We start from the raw sequence: 22,533 nt of genomic DNA on the forward strand, positions 1-22,533 counted from the left end.
AAAGAGGCTTATACATCATAAACCAGTTGAACAACCTCTTTAACCTGAGGGGCACCACTGACTGAGATCACGTACAAACACTTGGGTCCTGATTCATCAAGGCCAGCATTGTTCACGTCAGTCTTCAAGAGAAGGCATGTTGGAGTTAGAGGAGCCTGAGTCATTGAGAGGTGCACACAGGAACTAGAGTAAGATTTGTGGCATAAGGAATGTCACAGCTTCTTCAAGAACTACATGAGCTGGCATCGCCACTCCCCATTGCACCTCTGTCTCACCCCAACTCTGAAAATTTTGTCCAGACTGGCCATAACTGGCATGAAAATACAAAAAGTCACAATATGTTTGCGCAACCTTACATTGTGCATAAAACGTATAACTTTTGAAAATGTTTTACACCATACATTTGGCATCAACACTTTGATGAATCGGGTCTTGATCTTATCAGAGGAAGTTAGTTGCTCGTTTTACCTACAGCAGCTACTACAGAAGAAATATGGCACTACATACTGCCCTTATATAAATGCAAGTCCATAGATGGGAAGTCTCGGTCCCCCAGGGTGAGAAGTGATGAAACCTCATTTAAAACTATGTACATTCATTTAAGTTAGTTTTAAGACTCTCTCCATTCCCAGACTAAACTCTTGAACCAGCTCCATTTATTTTTTACGTTACAGGATGATCTGCTTTGCAACTGTTTTTTTCTGCAGTATTGCTGATAGAAATGTTAGGATATCTCATACATCCATTGTTCTTCTTGGGATAATATTAATGCCCATGTAATTCAAGAGTCTGTATCCTAGTTCGTATGTCTGCTTTTTGGAAATCAAGATTCTGGTTCCTTAATTCACTAAACCCGTTGGTCTGAAAAACATTAAATAATTATATCTTTTTTGTCCAATGGATTAGGTGATGAGTTACCATTCTCACGTAATTAATTTATCTTCTGTTCTATCCAGAAATACATTTACAAAACCCAGTTGTAATAAAATGATTAGGAAATCTGAGAACTGTGCATGCCAATAAATACCACACCCATAATGGTACTTAGCAAAGAGCTCAACTCGAACTGAGTCATCTCTGCCTACTTGTAGTTTGGGTATTTTGTTTGGAACAGCTGAGTTTGCTATCCTGCCCAACAGTCCTCACACTGGGCCGAGCATAAACATTTCCGGCGTCTTAAGTCTGTTCCTGGGATTAATCCATATTAAGACTCCAGGATAAGAATTGTCCAGGATGTGTAAAGTCCAGTGACAAAAAGAAAGCTCATTTCTCACAAACCCAACTTTTAGAAAATATAATAAGTAGATTTCCAGCTTTTGCTTAATAAGGATTTTGTATGAATTACTGTCTTGATTTGGTTGGAGTTTTTGTAGACATAAGCCTATGTTTGTGGTCTATTAACCGCTTTCTAATGAGTAGATAATCACATTGCAAAATTTCTGTACCTTGGCAATGAACTGTGCAATGTCGTCTATTATTTATACTGCAATTTTGAGCCATCAGTGGGGTTTTCGTTTGGGCTTCTGTCAATTTTTATGGCAAAAATAGCATGGTATGCAATGCTATTGATGTAAAATAACTGTCCCTGATTGGGCACCATTACATTCAGTGGTGTCCATCAGAGAATAATCAAGTATAAATGAATGCCTTGATATTAGGCCACGTGCACATGTTCAGTGTTTGGTCAGTATTTTACATCAGCCAAAACCAGGAGTGGAACAATCAGAGGAAAAGTATAATGGAAACACGTCACCACTTCTGTATTTATCACCCACTCCTGGTTTTGGCTTACAAATACTGATGTAAAATACTGACCAAATACTCAACTCGTGAACACGACGTAAGTGTGTTCATGTAGCCCAGTACAACTTGTTCATGTTAACAGCAAAACTGTTGACAACAATATAACTGTTTAAGTCACCAATACGCTTTAGGTTACAACTTGTCCATTACTGTATAACAGCACCAGATTTTATCCTAAAGAAATTTACCAGTTTATAGCATTTCTTGTACAACTCATGCTTTCACCACCATATCCTGGAACAATTAAGAGCTTAAGTTTAAGTTGGCATTCCAAGACATGAAAGTCATATTTTCCTTGGTTGGGTGGTGTGTGCAATGTTGGCCTCAGAAGAACCGACTTCGACTCTCCTGATCCAATGCTTTGTGCCATCTTCTCATTTACGCTGTTGAAAGATGTAAGACATCTGACATTTCAATATTTTTCATTCTTCATCTAATAGGTCATTAACAACTTGCATTCACTTCTTACCACTGTGGGATTTATGCTTTAACTCAAACATGGTTGCTATGTTTAATATATTATTACTCAGTATTTGGATCCAGTTCAACTAATATTAAAAGCCTGTTGCCTTATTCATGAACAGTTGTGATTGTTGATTCCTTGGCTAGATGTTAATTAGAATGTTACCCTCATTTTGTTGGCAGCTTGCGATGTTGATCATTGGGGGCCACATTGTAGCAACCGATGCCAGTGCAAAAATGGAGCTCTTTGTAATCCCATTACTGGAGCATGTCACTGCGCTGCTGGTTTTAAGGGCTGGCGTTGTGAGGAACGATGTGACCAAGGGACATATGGAAATGATTGCCAGCAAAAATGCCAGTGTCAGAATGGAGCAACTTGTGATCATACCACTGGAGAGTGCAAATGTGCCCCCGGTTATACTGGAGCCTTGTAAGTACCTTATAAAGATGTATATTGTTTTATGTCAATACACTGTCACAACCTGAGTTGGTAAATGCTTTTGTTTAAGGGGGCACCTTAAGAAGCACTATTTATCTGCAGATATATGGTTAATCTCCTAAGTACACAGCTGTGTAGCAGTCTTAAGGTACCGTCACACTCAGCGACGCAGCGATATAGACAACGAGCCGATCGCTGGAGCGTCGCTGTTTTGGTCGCTGTAGAGACGTCAAACACAGCAGCTCCAGAACGATGCAGGAGCGATCCAGTGACGTAACGGCGACTCACTGATCGTTCTCGCTGGTTGTTAGCTCCATGTAAAACATTGCTGACATCGTTGCTTTTGATGTCAAACATGACGATACACGCCGACCTGACGACGAAATAAAGTTCTGGACTTCTAGCTCCGACCAGCGATATCACAGCGGGATCCAGATCGCTGCTGCGTGTCAAACACAACGAGATCGCTATCCAGGACGCTGCAACATCACGGATCGTTGTCGTTCTCGTTGCAAAGTTGCTGAGTGTGACGGTACCTTTACTGGAGCAACAGCTACAGGGCAAAAATTACATTTTATTCTCCTGGCAGCCGCTCTCTTCATTGGGGCAGTGTAAGGGGCTATGATGGTCACTGTTCACTATAGAGGGGGGCTTTACCTTATTTATCTGCAGGTAAACAGCATTTCCCTTTCAGTGTCACAGGCTTTTCCAACGGATTGCAGTATCATGGGCTAAATCTTACAAGCCCCCAAATACATAAAAGTCGAATACATAAAAGTTGACCAAATCCACCAATTTTGGAGGGAATGGAGGACCATTTTGTTTGAATGAAGGTCTGTTGGGTCTAGCCCATAATACTGTCATCCTTTAGAACAGCCGAACCTTGTGTACATCTGTACGGGGGAAATGTTGGGCACCTTGGGGTGTGTGTGCACAACATCTTTTTCAGGCAGGAAAACCCACTGAGTGTTTTAACATGAAGACACTTCAGGAAAAGCTAGTGTAGAATTTTTTTTCCCATTTTCTGTGTGATTTTTCAACATTTTTAATTTTTTTGTTTAGAGTTTTCCAGTGTTTTTATGGCAACTTTTTATTGCCATTAACTCCTTTTAACAAGATAGAAACCACTAGCTCATTTACAGACAATCGGTCTCTTCCAGGCATCTATCGAGCCTTCCCTTCGATTTGTATTGTAAAGTACTGAGCTTCAATAATTTCAATTTATCTTTAAGAAATTTAATGTATCCAATGGTGTCATCTTTTTAATCTTTTGTTTTTCCATGGATTTTCATACTATTTGTAAAAAATGTAGCCAGAAAATTCTTTGGGACATTACTGTATCGGTAGTTTATGATCGATTCAGTGCTATCAATAGGATTTTTTTTTCTTCAGACCTCCTAAAACATGATATGTAGGAAGGACAGGCCGCAACTTAAACATCTCCATTGCAGTCTATAGGGTTACAGTAAGAGCTAATCAATGCCATTTTAATATATATCTATCTATCTATACTGTATGTATATACACTGTAATATAGTTTTATTATCCAGCTATTAACCAGTATATCATTTGTCTGCCCTTTAGCTGTGAAGATCTTTGCCCTCCCGGTAAACATGGTCCTCAGTGTGAAGAAAGATGTCCATGTCAGAACGGTGGAGTTTGCCACCATGTCACTGGAGAATGCAATTGCCCCGCGGGGTGGATGGTACGTCACATGAACTCATTACTTTATTTAGATTCAAACAGCTTTAACTATGCAATGTAATCAATGAAAAATAATTAACTAATTCAGTCAATACGCCATTTCTATCTCGCTGAATGACCTTTAGGGAAAATAGTAATTAATTAAGTGGCACAATGCACCAGAATGCCTTCTTAATCTCGCCTGAAGGAGTGTGAGTCCATTATAATATGATGCAGGTCAGATAATTACATTTAAAAGCTTAGTCTAAGGTAATTGATTTATTTGCTGGAGAACGATCCACTCCAGCACTATTATGTACAAAATTATATTAACAGGACTTGTTACTTATATTAGCAGATATAGAGTAATTTAATGCAGCACAAAACAGCTTATTAGTAACACTGGACAAATAGTAATACTGGACTTATTACATACCGTAGGTTTGAATATTGTATCTATGTGTTTACACCACTATAGAAAAGTCTCTGCATCAGCTATGGAGTCATTTGAATGTTTCACTGGTAGGAATCAGTGATGTGAGGCAATACCTTGCAAATCTTGACTCTCAGGGTTATTACCATACTCTTTAATGGTTAAAAATTGCAACGTGCTTGTAAAAACCACTGACTTGATTACTGCTCGTTGTCTAAGTTACCAGTTACCGCAGTTTATCAGTGGTGCCTAGGTCAGGAGTGCAGGGCTTACAAGCTCTTTTCTGTCCAGCTTGTCAGCGCTGCTTCAAAGCTGTCAGGATCACTGGATCAGGCCAACTTCAGTGCACCTACACGCTTCCAACCTTGTAGAGGAAAAGATCTCTGTGCGTGTAGCATTAGAGGAAGGAAATTTTAGGACAGTGGAAAGACTATTATTATTATTATAATACATTTTTGTAGTGCCATTTATTCCATGGCGCTTTACATGTGAATACGGGGCAAATATAGACAAATACATTAAACATGAGCAAAAAACAAGGCACACAGGTATATAAGGAGGGAGGACCCTGCCCGTGAGGGCTCACAGTCTGCAGGGGATGGGTGAGGATACACTAGGAGAGGGTAGAGCTGGTTGTGCGGTGGTTCAGTAGGTTCAGGATCACTGCAGGTTGTAGGCTTGTCGGAAGAGGTGGGTCTTCAGGTTCTTTTTGAAGGTTTCTATGGTAGGCGAGAGTCTGATGTGTTGGGGTAGAGAGTTCCAGAGTATGGGGGAAGCATGGGAGAAGTCTTGAAAGACTATCCCACTGGTCTGAACTATCAATCAATGAGAAGCGCACTGCCCCTGGACAAGCAGAAAGCCGTGAGACTGGGGAGGCAATCCCGCTCTTAGCAGCAGTGTCGGAGCTAGTTGGCAGTTTATCTCCTTAGATGAAATAGACAAAATGGACTGTGACCTCTAAGTGGTTAGGCAGAACAGAGCGGGTCTCTGTCACTTCACAGCTCACTGGAGGCATGACCATAGGGTACAGATTGGATGTCACGGCTGCAGGAGCATAAATAAGGCCCCCATGCCTGCCATGTTACGATGTTGAAATCAGTATATGGCGCCGGTGCAGGAGTTGAGCACTTTGAAAGTCACTGGATGACCATGGCATCTAAGCAGATATACAGTAGTCTCTGACATCTCATAGCACCGTGCCATGTGATCATGGACTATGAATAATTTGCCATAGTAGCCAGAGGCTTAATGAAGAGCCCCAAGTCTGCTATGTTGGTACATCTATCAACCATTTAATAGGAGGAAGCTGATATGGCAATAGACTGCAATATACGTAGTATTGCAGTTTATTGTACCAGCGATCAAGTGATCACATGTTCATGTCAGCCAACGGGACTAAAGAAGATACGTAAAAAAACGCATAAAAAAACTTTGTTAAAATATCTAAAAAAAATTAGGCATTACTGCACTGATAAAGTCAAAGCTATTAAAATATTATATTGCTCATTCACACAACTGACAATCTCTGTCAGTCCCTGTGACAGAGTCACTGGCACAGTATGTGAAGGGTGATACGTGTCACTGCACATACTGCGGTCAGTGATGTAAATCCAGAATGTTTTGCCTCCAGCATGCTAAGTGCTGAGAGGGTTAATAGGAACCTATGTTATGGGCTGGTTTTAATGGACCTTCATAGAGGGGGTCGGCGGAGGTCCACCGTATCTCCACATGCAGAATCTGTCATGGTCATGTGACCATCACATGGTGATTAAATACCTGGCTGTGAGAGTCAGTGTGTGTGTCTTGGGAGAGGAGGTACTCCCACATAACTCCAAGGAGGAGCTGAGGACAGTGTGTGGTGTCTGCAGGTTGAAACCTGCAGAGAAAGGACCTTTGAACTTTTTTTGTTTTGTTTGCCCGATGAGCCAGGAAGGCTCTGCTTTTGTTTTCAAAACCCTTCCTTGATCTATGCAGACTTCAATAAACCATCAGGTGTTTCACTACGAAAGTGTTTCTATGTCTACATGAAGCTAAGCGTGTCAACCCCTCACAGTCCCATAGACATCTAATAACGCATGGGCATCCATATCTCTGCATTCAATTCCAACTTCAGCAAGAAAACACGGTTAGCTCAGGACCCCCATTCTAGTGGTCAGCAAAAGTCCCAGTATGGGGGTGCCCCAGCTGTCAGACAGTTATTACATATTCTGTGGCCCTGGGCTGACCTTCTGTATGCACATACCAGCCAGGGCATAAAGATGAAATAATATTCAGTTCTGAGTATTTTGAAATGATATCTACCCTATTTACACCTAAATACTCTAGAACTTTGATCCATAGATATTAAATATATTTCATACATTGCTTTATGTCAGATAATATTGTGTTGTAATACCTGACCTTTCATGGTATGATCTGTAAGAGTTTATATTCTTGTGCCTCAGGGTAATTGCCTACAATTGATGGGGTCAGGTGCTTATTGTAATTATCTGCTATCACAGTGCGTTCATCATTTTTGGACGCTGCGTGATAACCTTCTGTTTTAATTTAGGGCACAGTCTGTGGCCAGCCTTGCCCTGAGGGTCGCTATGGCAGAAACTGCACTCAGGAGTGCCAGTGTCACAATGGCGGTACGTGTGACTCTGCCACAGGTCAATGTCACTGCAGCCCTGGATACAACGGAGAACGGTGAGGAAGAGCTGGAATGATGTGTAGATTTAGGATCTAATTATAGTCTTGCCTTTTAGTTTTGTAGAACTGAGAATTAAGGTACAAGTTGATATTTTCTTTTATTCTGTTCTGTTGAGTGAATTGCATTGGTTTAAGAATTTGTTTTATAAACCATCCTCCCATCTGTTGTTTTCATGTAAGCTGTTGAGGTGAATTTCTGCATATTGCCCATCCTAATGAATCATACCTTTAGCCATATTCTGTTTTTATATGTGTTTAGATGCCAGGAAGAATGCCCTGTAGGGTTGTATGGAATGAACTGCGCGGAGACGTGCCGATGTCTTAATGGTGGAAAATGTTACCACATCAGTGGTGCCTGCCTTTGTGAACCAGGTTACACCGGGAAAAACTGTGAAAAGACTCTGTGCTCAGAGGGCGTCTATGGGATGAAGTGTGATAAACAGTGCCCATGCCATGGAAAGAATACACACAGGTAACCTGGAATTTGTTTTCAAAGATTCTAAAAAAATAAAAGCTTGATTTCTAGTTTTCTGTAGCCATATTCTGTGGCTATTGTATAAGTAGGAGTGCACAAAGACATGCATGTGTACCAGCTCAGCAACTGAGGGCATGTTCCCATGGTCAGTAAACACTGCGGGTTGGACGCTGCGTAAATCTGCAGTGTCGAACCCACAGCATCCAGATGTTACAGCATAGTGGAAGGGATTTCAAGAAATCCCATGTCCACTATGTGTGCACAGACACCCTCGGATTCCCTGTGGAGACGGACATGCGGCTCGTCTCTCCAGACCGCAGCATGTCTATTTATCTTGTGGAGACGCAAGTCTCTGCAAGATAAATTTCACCCGTCCAATGTATTAGGACACAGTGATTCTGCATGGTCCAATGAACACATGTGGAATCACCTGCGCTCAAAAGCCGCCAGTGCTTTGGACGCAGAGGACATGTGCTGAGTCCAAAGTGCTGCTGATTACTGACCATGGGGACGTAGCCTAATGCATCCAGTCATTGTGTGGTACTGGGATCCAGTGCTCTACTTTGTGTCACAGGGGTTGTTCATTTTAATTATTTTTGGATTAGTTGGATTCCTGTGCATAAAAGTAACGAACACAGACAGCTATACTCATTCCTGCTCCAGCTGTAGTTCTGCGCTGCTGTCTTCAGTCTTAGTTGATGTGGTTGCAGTGGGCTGAGCAGCGATGTTGATGTAGAGGGCACCACTACCACAGACACATTAAAGGGGATATCTGGGGCTTTAAAAAAAAAATGGCATGTACAGTTGTTCTAAAAAATTTACATACCCTGGTAGAATTTTTGCTTTCTTGGCCTTTTTTCAGAGATTATGAATGATACCACCAAAACTATCTCTCAACTCATGGTTAGTGAATGGGTGAAGCCATTTATTATCAAACTACTGTGTTTTCTCTTTTTAAATCATAATGACAACCCAAAACATCCAAATGACCCTGATCAATATTTCACATACCTTGGTGATTGTGGCCTGATAACATGCACAGAAGTTGACACAAATGGGTTTGAATGGCTACTAAAGGTAACATCCTCACCTGTGACCTGTTTGCTTGTAATCAGTGTGTGTGCATAAAAACTGAGCGAGTTTCTGGGATCCAGACACACTCTTGCATCTTTCAAGATGAGTCATGGGGAAAGCAAAATAATTGTCAATGGATCTACGGGAAAAGGTAGTTGATCTGTATAAAACAGGAAAGGGATACAAAAAGATATTCAAGGAATTGATAATGCCAGTCAGCTGCGTTCAAACTGTGATTAATAAATGGAAAATCAGGGTCTCTGTAAAATCAATACCACGGTAAGGTAGACCAACAAATAATGTCTTCCACAACTGCCAGGAAAATTTTTCGGAATGCAAAGAAAAACCCACAAATAACATCAGCTGAAAAACTGCACTCTCTGAAAACTAGCGGTTTTGGGGATGTGTGAGATACAAAGACACAGGAACTTGGTCAAAGCTGAAGGAAAGATGAATGCAGCACGTTATCAGCAAATACTGGAGGCAAATTTGCATCAGCCCGGAAGCTGCGCATGGGACATACTTGGACGTTCCAACATGACAACGATCCAAAACACAAAGGCAAAGTCGACCTGTCATTGGCTACAGCAGAATAAAGTGAAGATTCTAGAGTAGCCCTCTCAGTCTCCTGACCTCATAGAATCATAGAATGGTAGAGTTGGAAGGGACCTCCTGGGTCATCTGGTGCTTCCCTGTTATGACCTGGTGGTTACGGAGCGGTACTGAGATGACCTGGTGGGTAAAACCAATCATGGACAAGCTCAGAGGAGGTGGCAGCTCCACAGACAGAAATCACTGATATGACCTAGTGATTACGAAGCAGCACTGAAATGACCTGGTGGGTAAAACAAATAATGTACAAGCTCTGAGGAGGTGGTAGCTTTACTGACCGCAATCCCTACTCCTAACACCAACACTAGAAATAGCCGTGGAGCATTCCTATCTCTGCCTAGATGCCTCTTCACAGCCTAAGAACTAGCTACCCCTGAAGATGGAAACGGAAAACTATCTCGCCTCAGAGAAACCCCCAAAGGAAGATAGCCCCCCACAAATATTGACGGTGAGTGGAGAGGGAAATGACAAACTCAGAAATGAAACTAGATTTTAGCAAAGGAGGCCAATACTATCTAAATAGACAGAGATAGAAAAGGCTACTGTGCGGTCAGTATAAAAACTAAATGTCCACGCAGAATTTACAAAAATAACCTCCACACCGACTCACGGTGTGGAGGGGCAAATCTGCGACCCCAGAGCTTCCAACTAGCCGGAATATTTCATAATGACAAGCTGGACAAAAGAGACATAACTTAAACTGAACAGAAGGTCATAAGCAGGGAAACACCCAAAAACTAGCCGAACTTATCTTAAGCTGAAATGGACTGGCCAACAGAGAACTTCCAGGAAAGAACTGAATCCACAGGAAAAACATTGACAGCTGGCATCAACTACAGCCAAAAGCCCAGTTAAATAACAAGGCCAGGGAACCGATTAGTGAAAGCAGCTGCTAAGTTCCACTCGAAACCACCAGAGGGAGCCCAAGAGCAGAACTCCCAAAAATACCATTCGTAACCACAGGATGGAGCCCAAGAACGGAATTCACAACACTTCCCCCTGCTCAAAGCAGGATTCACTAAATCATCCCAGACAGATGTCTGTCCAGTCTCTGTTTAAAAACTTCCATGGAAGGATAACTCACCACCTCACATGGCAGCCTGTTCCACTAATTGATCACCCTGTCAAAAAGATTTTTCTAATATCTAATCTGTGTCTCCTCCCATTCAATTTCATCCTATTGCTTCTAGTCTTTCTTGTACAAATGAGAATAAAGATGATCCTTCTACAATGTGACAGCCCTTGAGATATTAGTAGACAGCTAATAAGTCTCCTCTCAGTCTTCTTTTTTGGAAGCTAAACATTCCCAAATCCTGTAACCGTTCCTCACAGGACATAGTTTGCAGACCGGTCACCATTCTGGTCGCTCTTCTCTGAACTTGCTCCAGTTTGTTGATGCCTTTTTTAAATGTGGTGCCCAAAACTGGACACAGTATTCCAGATGAGTTCTGACCATAGAGGAGTAGAGGGCAATAATGACTTCACGTGATCTAGACTGTATGCTTCTGTTAATACATCCCAGAATTGCATTTGCTTTTTTTGCTGCTGCATCACACTGTTGACTCATGTTCAGTTTATGATCTATTAGTATATCCAAGTCTTTTTCACATGTGCTGTTGCTTAGCCATATTCCTCCCATTCTGTATATGCTTTTTTCATTTTTATTGCCCAGATGTAGTACTTTGCAATTTTCCTTGTTAAAAAACATTTTGTTAGATGCTGCCCACTGCTCCAGTTTATTTATATCTTTTTGAATCCTCTCTCTCTCTTTTCTAGTATTAGCTATCCCTCCTAGCTTTGTGTCATCAGCAAATTTAATCAGTGTACCCTCAATTCCTTCATCTTAATCATTGATAAAGATGTTGAACAATACAGGGCCCAGGATGGAACTCTGTGGTACCCCACTTGAGACATTCTTCCAACTGGATGTGCAGCCACTCTTTGGGTCCGATCACTAAGCCAGTTATGAATCCACCTAACAGTTGCCTTGTCCATTCCATACTTAGACATTTTTTCAATAAGGTTGGTGTGAGATACTTTGTCAAATGCTTTGCTGAAGTCAAGATATACTATATCTACAGCATTTCCCTGATCCATGTTGTTTAATAATTTGTTCAAAGATCTTTCCTGGTACGGAAGTCAGACTCACCGGCCTATAGTTCCCTGGGTCCACCTTCTTCCCCTTTTTGAAGATAGGAACAACATTTGCTCTTCTCCAGTCTTCTGGGACTTCTCCTGTTCTCCAAGAATTTTCAAAGATTATGGAAAGTGGTTCAAAAATTTCTTCTGCTATCTCCTTCAGTACTCTGGGGTGTAATTCAATATCATTGAGCCACTCTTGGGAGATTTCAAGCTCACAGTTCATGCTAGACAGCCCATTAATTTACAGGAACTGGAGGCTTTTTGCCAAGAAGAGTGGGCAACTTTACCATTTGAGAAAATAAAGAACCTCATCCACAACTAGCACAAAAGACTACAAGCTGTCATTGATGTTAGAGGGGGCAATACACGGTATTAAGAAACAGGTATGTGAACTTTTGATCAGGGTCATTTGGATGCTTTGGGTTGTCATTATGATTTAAAAAGACAAAACACAGTAGTTTGACAATAAATGGATTCACCCAACCACTAACCATGAGTGGAGAAAAATTGTTGGTGTTATCACTCATATTCTCTGAAAAAAGGCCAAGAAAGCATACATTCTGCTGGGGTATGTAAACATTTGAGCAAAACTGTAGTTGCTGACAGAGGCAGCTGTCTGTTGTATCTGGCGCCGGTCATTGACTGCTCCTGCCAGAGATTTAGCTGCTCCCTGTCAACAGAGCAGCAGTTTTTCTTCCTGTTGACAGGGCGGGACTACTGGTGTCATGTTGATTGACAGCCAGTTTTCCGTAATTAGGCAGAAGAGAGCCAGGTGTCAATCAGCACACATGCAGACCCCTGTTCAGGATATACATTCACGTTCTAATGCGGGAAGGTGTTAAATTATCCTATATAAAGCCATAGTTTGCAAGTTAAGACCACTGTAACAATAAAAGAGCTGTCTAGTAAAGCAGTTTGTGTAATTAGGAGTGTATCATTCTGGGAAGGATTGCCATAAAGGCGAATTGTTTCTCTTCCTTTAATTATCTGGATTCACATTTGTTTATTTAATATACAGTGTATTCTTCATTTCTCTGATTTTACTAGTCTGTAGTAGAAGAAAATGGCAGAATCAACACTGCCCATTCATCTATTGACTTTAGGTGCTGTGATTAATCAGCGTTGAGACGATACTTAATGCTTTGCTTGCTCATCTTGGCTATGCATGATTATAACTACTCATTCCAGACACATACCCCCAAGCAAACCTGGCTCAGAAACTATCTGAAAGGGATGCATGGTCATTACTCATACTAAGCCATACTAATCATAAAAACAAGCACAGCTCCTAATTCTGTTAGGATAACCTGGCTCAATGTATTTCAAGATGACAAAGACTTTTGTGAATTTGGTCAAAAAGTTTTTACTCCCAATTGTATTTAGTTACTTCACAAGTCCTATCCACAAAGTACAGTACAAAGGCTCAGTGTGTCCCCTGCCATGTGCCCATTGCTTTATGTTTGTTTTCTACACCCTAAGTATTTTTATATTCTGTTTTATATGAACATAAAGTATATCAGCTTTGTATTGGAGGAATAGAATGGCAAAAATACCTCTTGCTATTCCTAGGTCAAATAGTAATGCCACATTCCTTCTTTAGGATTAACATGTGTGAATTTGCCCTTTAAAAACCAACACCTACACATGTAGCCACAGACTTCCCCTCTATGATTATATATAACAAGTATGAAGCCAACCCTGGAAATACCATAATTAAAATGGTTTTGCCAGTTGCTATTCACAGTATCAGTTTACTGATTTTTTTTCACAACTGTAATCAACAAAATCAAAATATCCTGTGGGTCTCATACCAGAATTATTAAAACATCCGTATGGATTTTTACACATTGATAGAGCAAAGCCTAATCCTGCCTTTATATAATGAGGTGTAATAAAATCTATGGGCTAAAAGTGCCCACGCATTAGATAGGACTGTTTCTCCACATAAGAATAAATGTTCAAGATGTATTATTACACTTATTGTGCCACTGATGTATGTAGGCGAGATGTAAATGAGGGATGTGAGCACGGATCTCTGTCCAAGCAATGGTAGATAGGTTACTCGCTATCCCCTCCTCCTTAGCCTGACCAACTGCCCGTGGATGATCCAGGAACGAAGATCATCCACGTAGGTAGTTTATTCACAGTATCTTGACAAATGATGAAGCTCAGATGTCTAGGGAGATGAAGATGAGGTAGAAGATGAAGGGATGAAGATGAGGTAGAAGATGAAGGGATGAAGATGAGGTAGAAGATGAAGGGGTGAAGATGAGGTAGAAGATGATGGGTGGAAGGAAAGTGGTAACAAGGAGAATCCTAGGAGAATCTCCCCGTCTATGACCAGAAAGAAAATAATAAGTCCTTGTAATAGTTATAAACTGAGTAGACGATGGCTGGACAGCACAACATTTGTTTGTCGCTCTGTATTTAAAGTTTTTATATCCGTGTGCCCATCAAGTCCCAAAACATCATCTATCAGAGTTCAGAAGGCCTCCTCACGCGTAAGATGGCTGGATAGTGGGACCTAAAAATGTTTTATTCAGACAAATTGAAATCAATATGTTTTATGGTTTTATGTGGCACTGTAGAACAGCCAACACCCTCATTTACATTCCAGATATTCACGGTCTTCAGCATTGCTGACAATATGAAAAATTGTTCATTTTATTTAAAGAGAGGGACTGATTTGGGCATTGATTTATACAGTACATATGTGATTTGACATGTCAGAAAATCCTATAATTGCAATACCCATTCATCTACCGGCACTTGTAAGAATAATAGATTGTCTTTTGTTAGAGATTAGGATAAAGTAAAGCCCCCCATACACAATAGACAGCTGTTGGCCAAACGATGACTGTCTACTGTCTTGACTACTCCATACACAGGAGTGCTGGGATGTGTTTGGCAGGTCCCAGTGCTCTTGTGTTGCCTATGAGAGAGATGCTATCTGAAATTGCACATGCCAAATCCTCATGTACCCCAATATCATCTGTCGGAAGAGATCTGAGAGGCCCTCGCTATAAGCAGGTTCAGTTAAAGGGAGTCTGTCACCCCAAAAATCGTATATGATATAAGGCCACCGGGCCTCTCTGACCTTTCTCCCCGCCCCCGCACAACAGTACTTGGCTCTGCCCTCAACAGGGTAGATAAAGTATGCCTGCGCAGGAGCTGCCGCAATAAGAGAAGAAGAGGACGTCATCGTATGAAGATGGGAGGCGCCGGACCGGACCGCGATGCCCATCGGACCAGAACAGAACTGGGACCACCCCTGGGTGAGTATAATATAACCTGTTTTTCTTACCTTTCAGGTTACATCGGGGGCTTATCTACATCATTACAGAATGCTGTAGATAAGCCTCTGGTGCCGGTGGCCTTATCTCATATACGATTTTAGGGGGGACAGATTCCCTTTAACATAAGTCTAATTTATATAGTGACCTTAATAAAACACACAGAAAGCAAAATTGTGCAACAAAGTGTAAGCGTTTCCTTATTTTTACAGAGCAATCACATTATAAAAGCAGATTTAGTCACAGGAACTTCTGCTGCTCCTGCAAGTTCTGCAGAAATCACATAGCTGCACATTGCAAACATTCAGTTTGCTCATGTCTGTATTGGGCAAGATCTTCCTCATTAAGGATTTTGTAAAACTGGCTATTAATACCAATAGATCAGGGCATTTGTATTTACAGTTTGATACACTGCCGAATTTGCAAGTTTTCCCACCTTCAGAGAATGGAAAGGTCTGTGATTTTTATCATAGGAACATTGCAACTGTGAGAGAGAGAATCTAAAAGTAAAAAACAGAAAATCACATATGATTTTTACATAGATAATTTGCATTTTATTGTATGAAATAAGTATTTGATACAAGAGAAAAATAGAACTTAATATTTGGTACAGAAACCTTTGTTTGTAATTACAGAGGTCAGACGTTTCCTTAGTTCTTGACCAGGTTTGCACACACTGCAGCGGAGATTTCGGCCCACTCCAGTCTTTATATTTGGGAGAACTTCCAAAATTGTCAGTGTATCAAATACTTATTTTCCCCACTGTATGCCAAAATAAGGATATTTCTTATTAGGAAAAGGGCATACTTTGGGTTTTATTACAGAGAATCTGTCAACAGATTTTTACTATCCTATGTGAGAGCAATATGATGTAGGGGCAGAGACCCTGATTCCAGAGATGTATAACTTAGCGGACTGCCTGCTGCACTTTTGATATAATATCTGCTGCAGATTTACGAGTTCTCTGAATGCTGAGCTCTAACCCGCCTACATCACTGGCAGATTTCTGTGTACACTGTGCATAGGCAGAAAGCTGCCAATCAATGGTGGGGCAGGGTTACACGGAGCTCATGATGATGGAGGACTACATGGCAGCAGGTTTACTAGTGATAATCTCCTGCTGATAAATCAGTGATTTTTATGAAAATTTCAGCAAACAGCCCAGTTAGTGACACATAGCTGGAATCAGGGTGTTTGTCTCTACATTATGCTGCTCTCAGATTTACTGTCAAAAGCCTGATGGCAGATCCCTTTAACTACCTTCTCCCACAGTAATAATTCAAGTAGTTCAGTTTTCATTGCTTTACCTCCCATTCAGCATGTTAATCCACAGACGCCCAGCGGAGGCTGACAGTCTGAAGAGCCTCATAAAACAATCTGTGCATTGACAACACATTTGATTTACTTCTTAGACCTGCCCTTGTAGTGAGCGGGAGGACTGCACCAGAGAGAGGCACAAGTGTCCTATTGTACTGCTGGTGTTAACACGCGTCTTATTACACAGCTGACCATGTCAGTTTGCAATGTGGCAGCAGCTGCTTTAACTGTGGGCTCAATGGGACCGCTGTTCCAGGTGGAGACAGATGGTCTCCTCGCCAGGTAATAGATGTACGGTCGGAGTCTGTAACAGCAAAGGTCAATGCAGTCATTTGTTTCCTTGCCACGTGCGGAACAGAAGATAAAATAATCAGCGCACAAAAAGCAACAAATTAATTCTCATTATAAAACAATCACAGAAACTAATGTCTCCATACTGTTCTGACTGCAAATGCAACAAAAAATGTAGCTTGTGGCATAATTATTCACATGGTATGGCATTTGTTGGATGATTATGGTTCGATGTCCTTGAAATCGACTAACAGTGCTCATGCATATTACTGTAAATTGTGTGCAGGGTAGCACTATAGTGTGGGGAGAATGAGAGGTATTGATGACTTTCTCACATTAGTCATGAAGTGCATGATATGCAGTAAGTCATGGAATGTATGATATACGGTAAGTCATGGAATGTATGATATACGGTAAGTCATGGAATGTATGATATACGGTAAGTCATGGAATGTATGATATACAGTAAGTCATGGAATGTATGATATACGGTAAGTCATGGAATGTGTGATATACGGTAAGTCATGGAATGTATGATATGCGGTAAGTCATGGAATGTATGATATACGGTAAGTCGTGGAGTGTATGATATACGGTAAGTCATGGAATGTATGATATACGTTAAGTCATGGAATGTGTGATATACGGTAAGTCATGGAATGTATGATATGCGGTAAGTCATGGAATGTATGATATACGGTAAGTCATGGAATGTATGATATACGGTAAGTCATGGAATGTATGATATACGGTAAGTCATAGCATGTATGATATACGGTAAGTCGTGGAGTGTATGATATACGGTAAGTCATGGAATGTATAATATACGGTAAGTCATGGAATGTATGATATACGGTAAGTCATGGAGTGTATGATATACAGTAAGTCATGGAATGTATGATATACGGTAAGTCATGGAATGTATGATATACAGTAAGTCATTGAATGTATGATATTCAGGAAGTCATGGAGTGTATGATATGCGGTAAGTCATGGAGTGTATGATATGCTGTAAGTCATGGAGTGTATGATATATGGTAAGTCATGGAATGTATGATATATGGTAAGTCATGGAATGTATGATATACGATAAGTAATGGAATGTATGATATACAGTAAGCCATGGAGTGTATGACATACGGTAAGTCATGGAATGTATGATATACTGTACGGTAAGTCATGGAATGTATGACATACGGTAACTCATGGAATGTATCATATATGATAAGGAATGGAATGTATGACATATGGTAAGTCATGGAGTGTATGATATTCAGTAAGTCATGGAGTGTATGATATACGGTAAGTCATGGAATGTATCGTATATGATAAGTAATGGAATGTATGATATACGGTAAGCCATGGAGTGTATGATATATGGTAAGTCATGGAATGTATGATATACAATAAGTAATAGAATGTATGATATACAGTAAGCCATGGAGTGTATGACATATGGTAAGTCATGGAGTTTATGATATACGGTAAGTCATGGAATGTATGGTATACGGTAAGTCATGGAGTGTATGATATACGGTAAGTCATGGAGTGTATGATATACTGTAAATCATGGAGTGTATGATATACAGTAAGTCATGGAATGTATGATATACGGTAAGTCATGAAGTGTATGATATTCAGCAAGTCATTGAATGTATGATATTCAGGAAGTCATGGAATGTATGATATGCGGTAAGTCATGGAGTGTATGATATATGGTAAGTCATGGAATGTATGATATACAATAAGTAATAGAATGCGTGATATACAGTAAGCCATGGAGTGTGTGACATATGGTAAGTCATGGAGTTTGATATACGGTAAGTCATGGACTGTATGATATATGGTAAGTCATGGAGTGTATGATATACGGTAAGTCATGGAATGTATGATATACGGTAAGTCATGGAGTATATGATATACGGTAAGTCATGGAATGTATGATATACAGTAAGTCATGGAATGTATGATATATGATAAATCATGGAGTGTATGATATACAGTAAGTCATGGAGTGTATGATATACGGTAAGTCATATGTTAACAATGAAGGGAGCACTTTGAAGTGAACTCATTACAACTGACACAGTGAGCATATAATGAGAACTATAGCGCCTTCTTATAGTAATCACTATAGCTATATAAAAGAAACAATTCTTCTTATCGGTGCTCTTATAGCTCTAATCTTGTTTTGAATCTCTCCTAGACATTTTGGAAGGACAGCCATGCATTATTATTATTTCCTTAAACTCATCATTATTACTTCTTCATTGATTTTTAGGCTTGTTACCCTAATAGGTGGCACTAGCATTCTAGTCCTCTTGCTCTCTGAAGAGGATATTTGCATATTTAAATTCCCAGAGGAACATTACATGGCCTATAAGTCTCCTTACACCTGGTTGGCACTCACAAGGAGAATCATTCCCCCTTAGACCCTACTTCTGTACTTGCACTCTTGCAAAGATGACCATGGAGTTTAAATGAACTGATGACCATCCCATGTGTATGACGATGTCCACATTAGCAGATGATGGGAGGGGAAGAAGGTTAGGACATGTTAAACAAAAATACATTCTCTTGTTCTAACAGGAGATGGAGTTTTAAGTAAAAGCTTTCTCCTTTCTGTTTTGGGAACTTATTGGTCAAGGGCAAGTTGGTCTGGATGAACAAGTTGTCAGCCAACAGCTATCTAAATTGTATGGACAGTTTTACGTTGAAAAGGCAAAGTTTGACAAAATTCCCAAATGGCCTTGCTTTCACTATTCTAATGAGTTAGTGAATGACCAGGCCATGAGGTTACAGTGGGACTAAAGCTAAAGTGGTTGACTGTTCATAACATATTGAATGGAGCTGGGCTTTGTAGCTTCTGTCCATGTGTTTATATCTGTCACACCACTGAAGCACATAACAGCTGATCAGTGGTAAGTCTGGGTGTCGGACCTTCGCCAATCTGATAATCCCGAGCTATCCTGTAAATATGTGATTAATATGTTATGACTGGACAAACCCAATAAGACAAAATGACATTTCGGGAAATAAATAGTCACATCTGTTGAAAATATTTTTATATTATACTATAGTAAAATTATTGAACAAGGCAAAATCTAAAAATTGAATTTGCAAGAAAAGAAAATAACATTGTAATCCTTCAAATTGTATTTGATATACGGTAGATTTTTTTAATTGTAAAACAATTATGCCTGTAATAACAAGGTATAAAGTAAAGGTAAAAATGACTGTTCATCAGAAATTAATAGTTTAGCACTTTTGTCCTTAAAACAAAGATGGGGAAAACTGTAATAATTTTGCTTTTGGTGTCATATTCAGGCTCAGGATCATTTGCTGACTTGTCTCTTTCATCCTGTCCCCTCAGCTGCCATCCTATGTCTGGAGAATGTTCCTGTAAGCCTGGCTGGTCTGGACTGTACTGCAATGAGACTTGTTCTCCCGGCTTCTATGGCGAATCCTGTCAGCAGATCTGCAGCTGCCAAAATGGGGCAGACTGTGATAGCGTGACTGGGAAATGCATCTGTGCTCCAGGTTTTACGGTAAATCAGAAGCTAAGCTGCTCTATTTCCTGTTCTCGTATGTGTAAAAGAGAGAAGCCTAAATTCTTAGAGATGTTAATGTCTATAGGATGTTGGCTGTACACGAATATGGCACATTTCACCTCCACTATAGAAGGTCTTCACAGACTTATACGCGCACCATATCTTCTAATGTGCACACATTCAGTAATTGGAGCAAATACCGGAGTGTTGGCAGGAAAAAGGTTGCGTAAAGTAATAAAGTTTTTGATGCGTTTTTTTCCCATTCAGTTGAATGGGTGAAAAATGCTGCTGCAAAAAAAGAATTCATATGATGTAAATGTGAAGCTGCTACAAATCTGCAAGGAAAAAATAAGCAGCGTGTGTGAGATTTCACAAATCTGATTCATTTTGCTGGTACAGTAAGCCCCCTGAGTCCAGGATTCTTATCGACGTCTGTACATTTGTTGCTCAAACAACAATTACAAAATGGTGGCGCAACTAGAGTCTGGTGGGCAACTGTCCAAAATTTGGACGGTGGTGCCCCCTCATCTTGAGATAGATAGATATACAGTATATATATATATATATATATATATATATATATATATATATATATATATATATATATATATGTCTTCCATCGTGATATATAGAACAGACCAAAAGTTTGGACACACCTTCTCATTTAAGGATTTTTCTGTATTTTCATGACTATGAAAATTGTACATTCACACTGAAGGCATCAAAACTATGAATTAACACATGTGGAATTATATACTTAACAAAAAAGTGTGAAACAACTGAAAATATGTCTTATATTCTAGGTTCTTCAAAGTAGCCACCTTTTGCTTTGATGACTGCTTTGCACACTTTTGGCATTCTTTTGATGAGCTTCAAGAGGTAGTCACCAGGAATGGTCTTCCAACAATCTTGAAGGAGTTCCCAGAGATGCTTAGCACTTGTTGGCCCTTTTGCCTTCACTCTGCGGTCCAGCTTACTCCAAACCATCTCGATTGGGTTCACGTCTGATGACTGTGGAGGCCAGGTTATCTGGCATAGCACCCCATCACTCTCCTTCTTGGTCAAATAGCCCTTACACAGCCTGGAGGTGTGTTTGGGGTCATTGTCCTGTTGAAAAATAAATGATGGTCCAACTAAACGCAAACCGGATGGAATAGCATGCCGCTGCAAGATGCTGTGGTAGCCATGCTGGTTCAGTATGCCTTCAATTTTGAATAAATCCCCAACAGTGTCACCAGCAAAGCACCCCCACACCATCACACCTCCTCCTCCATGCTTCACGGTGGGAACCAGGCATGTAGAGTCCATCCGTTCACCTTTTCTGCGTCGCACAATGACATGGTGGTTGGAACCAAAGATCTCAAATTTGGACTCATCAGAACAAAGCACAGATTTCCACTGATCTAACGTCCTTAGCCCAAACAAGTCTCTTCTGCTTGTTGCCTGTCCTTAGCAGTGGTTTCCTAGCAGCTATTTTACCATGAATGCCTGCTGCACAAAGTCTCCTCTTAACAGTTGTTGTAGAGATGTGTCTGTTGCTAGAACTCTGTGTGGCATTGACCTAGTCTCTAATCTGAGCTGCTGTTAACCTGTGATTTCTGAGGCTAGTGACTCGGATAAACTTATCCTCAGAAGCAGAGGTGACTCTTGGTCTTCCTTTCCTGGGGCGGTCCTCATGTGAGCCAGTTTCTTTGTAGCGCTTGATGGTTTTTGCCACTGCACTTGGGGACACTTTCAAAGTTTGCCCAATTTTTCGGACTGACTGACCTTCATATCTTAAAGTAATGATGGCCACTCGTTTTTTCTTACTTAGCTGCTTTTTTCTTGCCATAATACAAATTCCAACAGTCTATTCAGTAGGACTATCAGCTGTGTATCCACCAGACTTCTGCACAACACAACTGATGGTCCCAACTGTTGTGAACTCTATTTTTGGGCTCCCTCTAGTGGTCACAAGCGGTACTGTGTAGTGTTGTCTTTCTGCAGGTTGGCAGCATCAGCTGGTTCGTTATCCTTGGTTGGTTTCCTATTTAGCTCACCTGGATACTCAGTTCCTTGCCTGCTCTCAATGTATTCAGTGCTCTTCAGATTCCTTGTGACTACCTTGCTCCCAGTCTCTCCAAGACAAGCTAAGTTTTTGTTTGTTTATTTTTTGATTATCAGCATTCATCATGTTTCTTGTCCAGCCTGCTAAAATGTGATTTCCTCGCTTGCTGGTTGCTCTAGGGGACTGAGTTTCTCCCCCCACACCGTTAGTTGGTGCGGGG

At 40.6% G+C, this 22,533-nt stretch overlaps 1 protein-coding gene across 1 annotated transcript in view; it reads left to right on the top strand.

The window, feature by feature from the left end:
* MEGF10 (multiple EGF like domains 10) overlaps positions 1 to 22,533 on the top strand; it is a 110,823-nt gene that overhangs the window by 49,189 nt on the left and 39,101 nt on the right. The window contains exons 5-9 of the mRNA XM_077291435.1: positions 2,449 to 2,695; positions 4,289 to 4,409; positions 7,372 to 7,508; positions 7,771 to 7,983; positions 20,089 to 20,263. Of these exons, the coding sequence (XP_077147550.1) occupies positions 2,449 to 2,695; positions 4,289 to 4,409; positions 7,372 to 7,508; positions 7,771 to 7,983; positions 20,089 to 20,263 (893 nt within the window). The remainder of the gene's footprint in view (positions 1 to 2,448; positions 2,696 to 4,288; positions 4,410 to 7,371; positions 7,509 to 7,770; positions 7,984 to 20,088; positions 20,264 to 22,533) is intronic.

This window comes from Ranitomeya variabilis, chromosome 1 (assembly GCF_051348905.1).
Source record: "Ranitomeya variabilis isolate aRanVar5 chromosome 1, aRanVar5.hap1, whole genome shotgun sequence".
NCBI lineage: Eukaryota > Metazoa > Chordata > Amphibia > Anura > Dendrobatidae > Ranitomeya > Ranitomeya variabilis.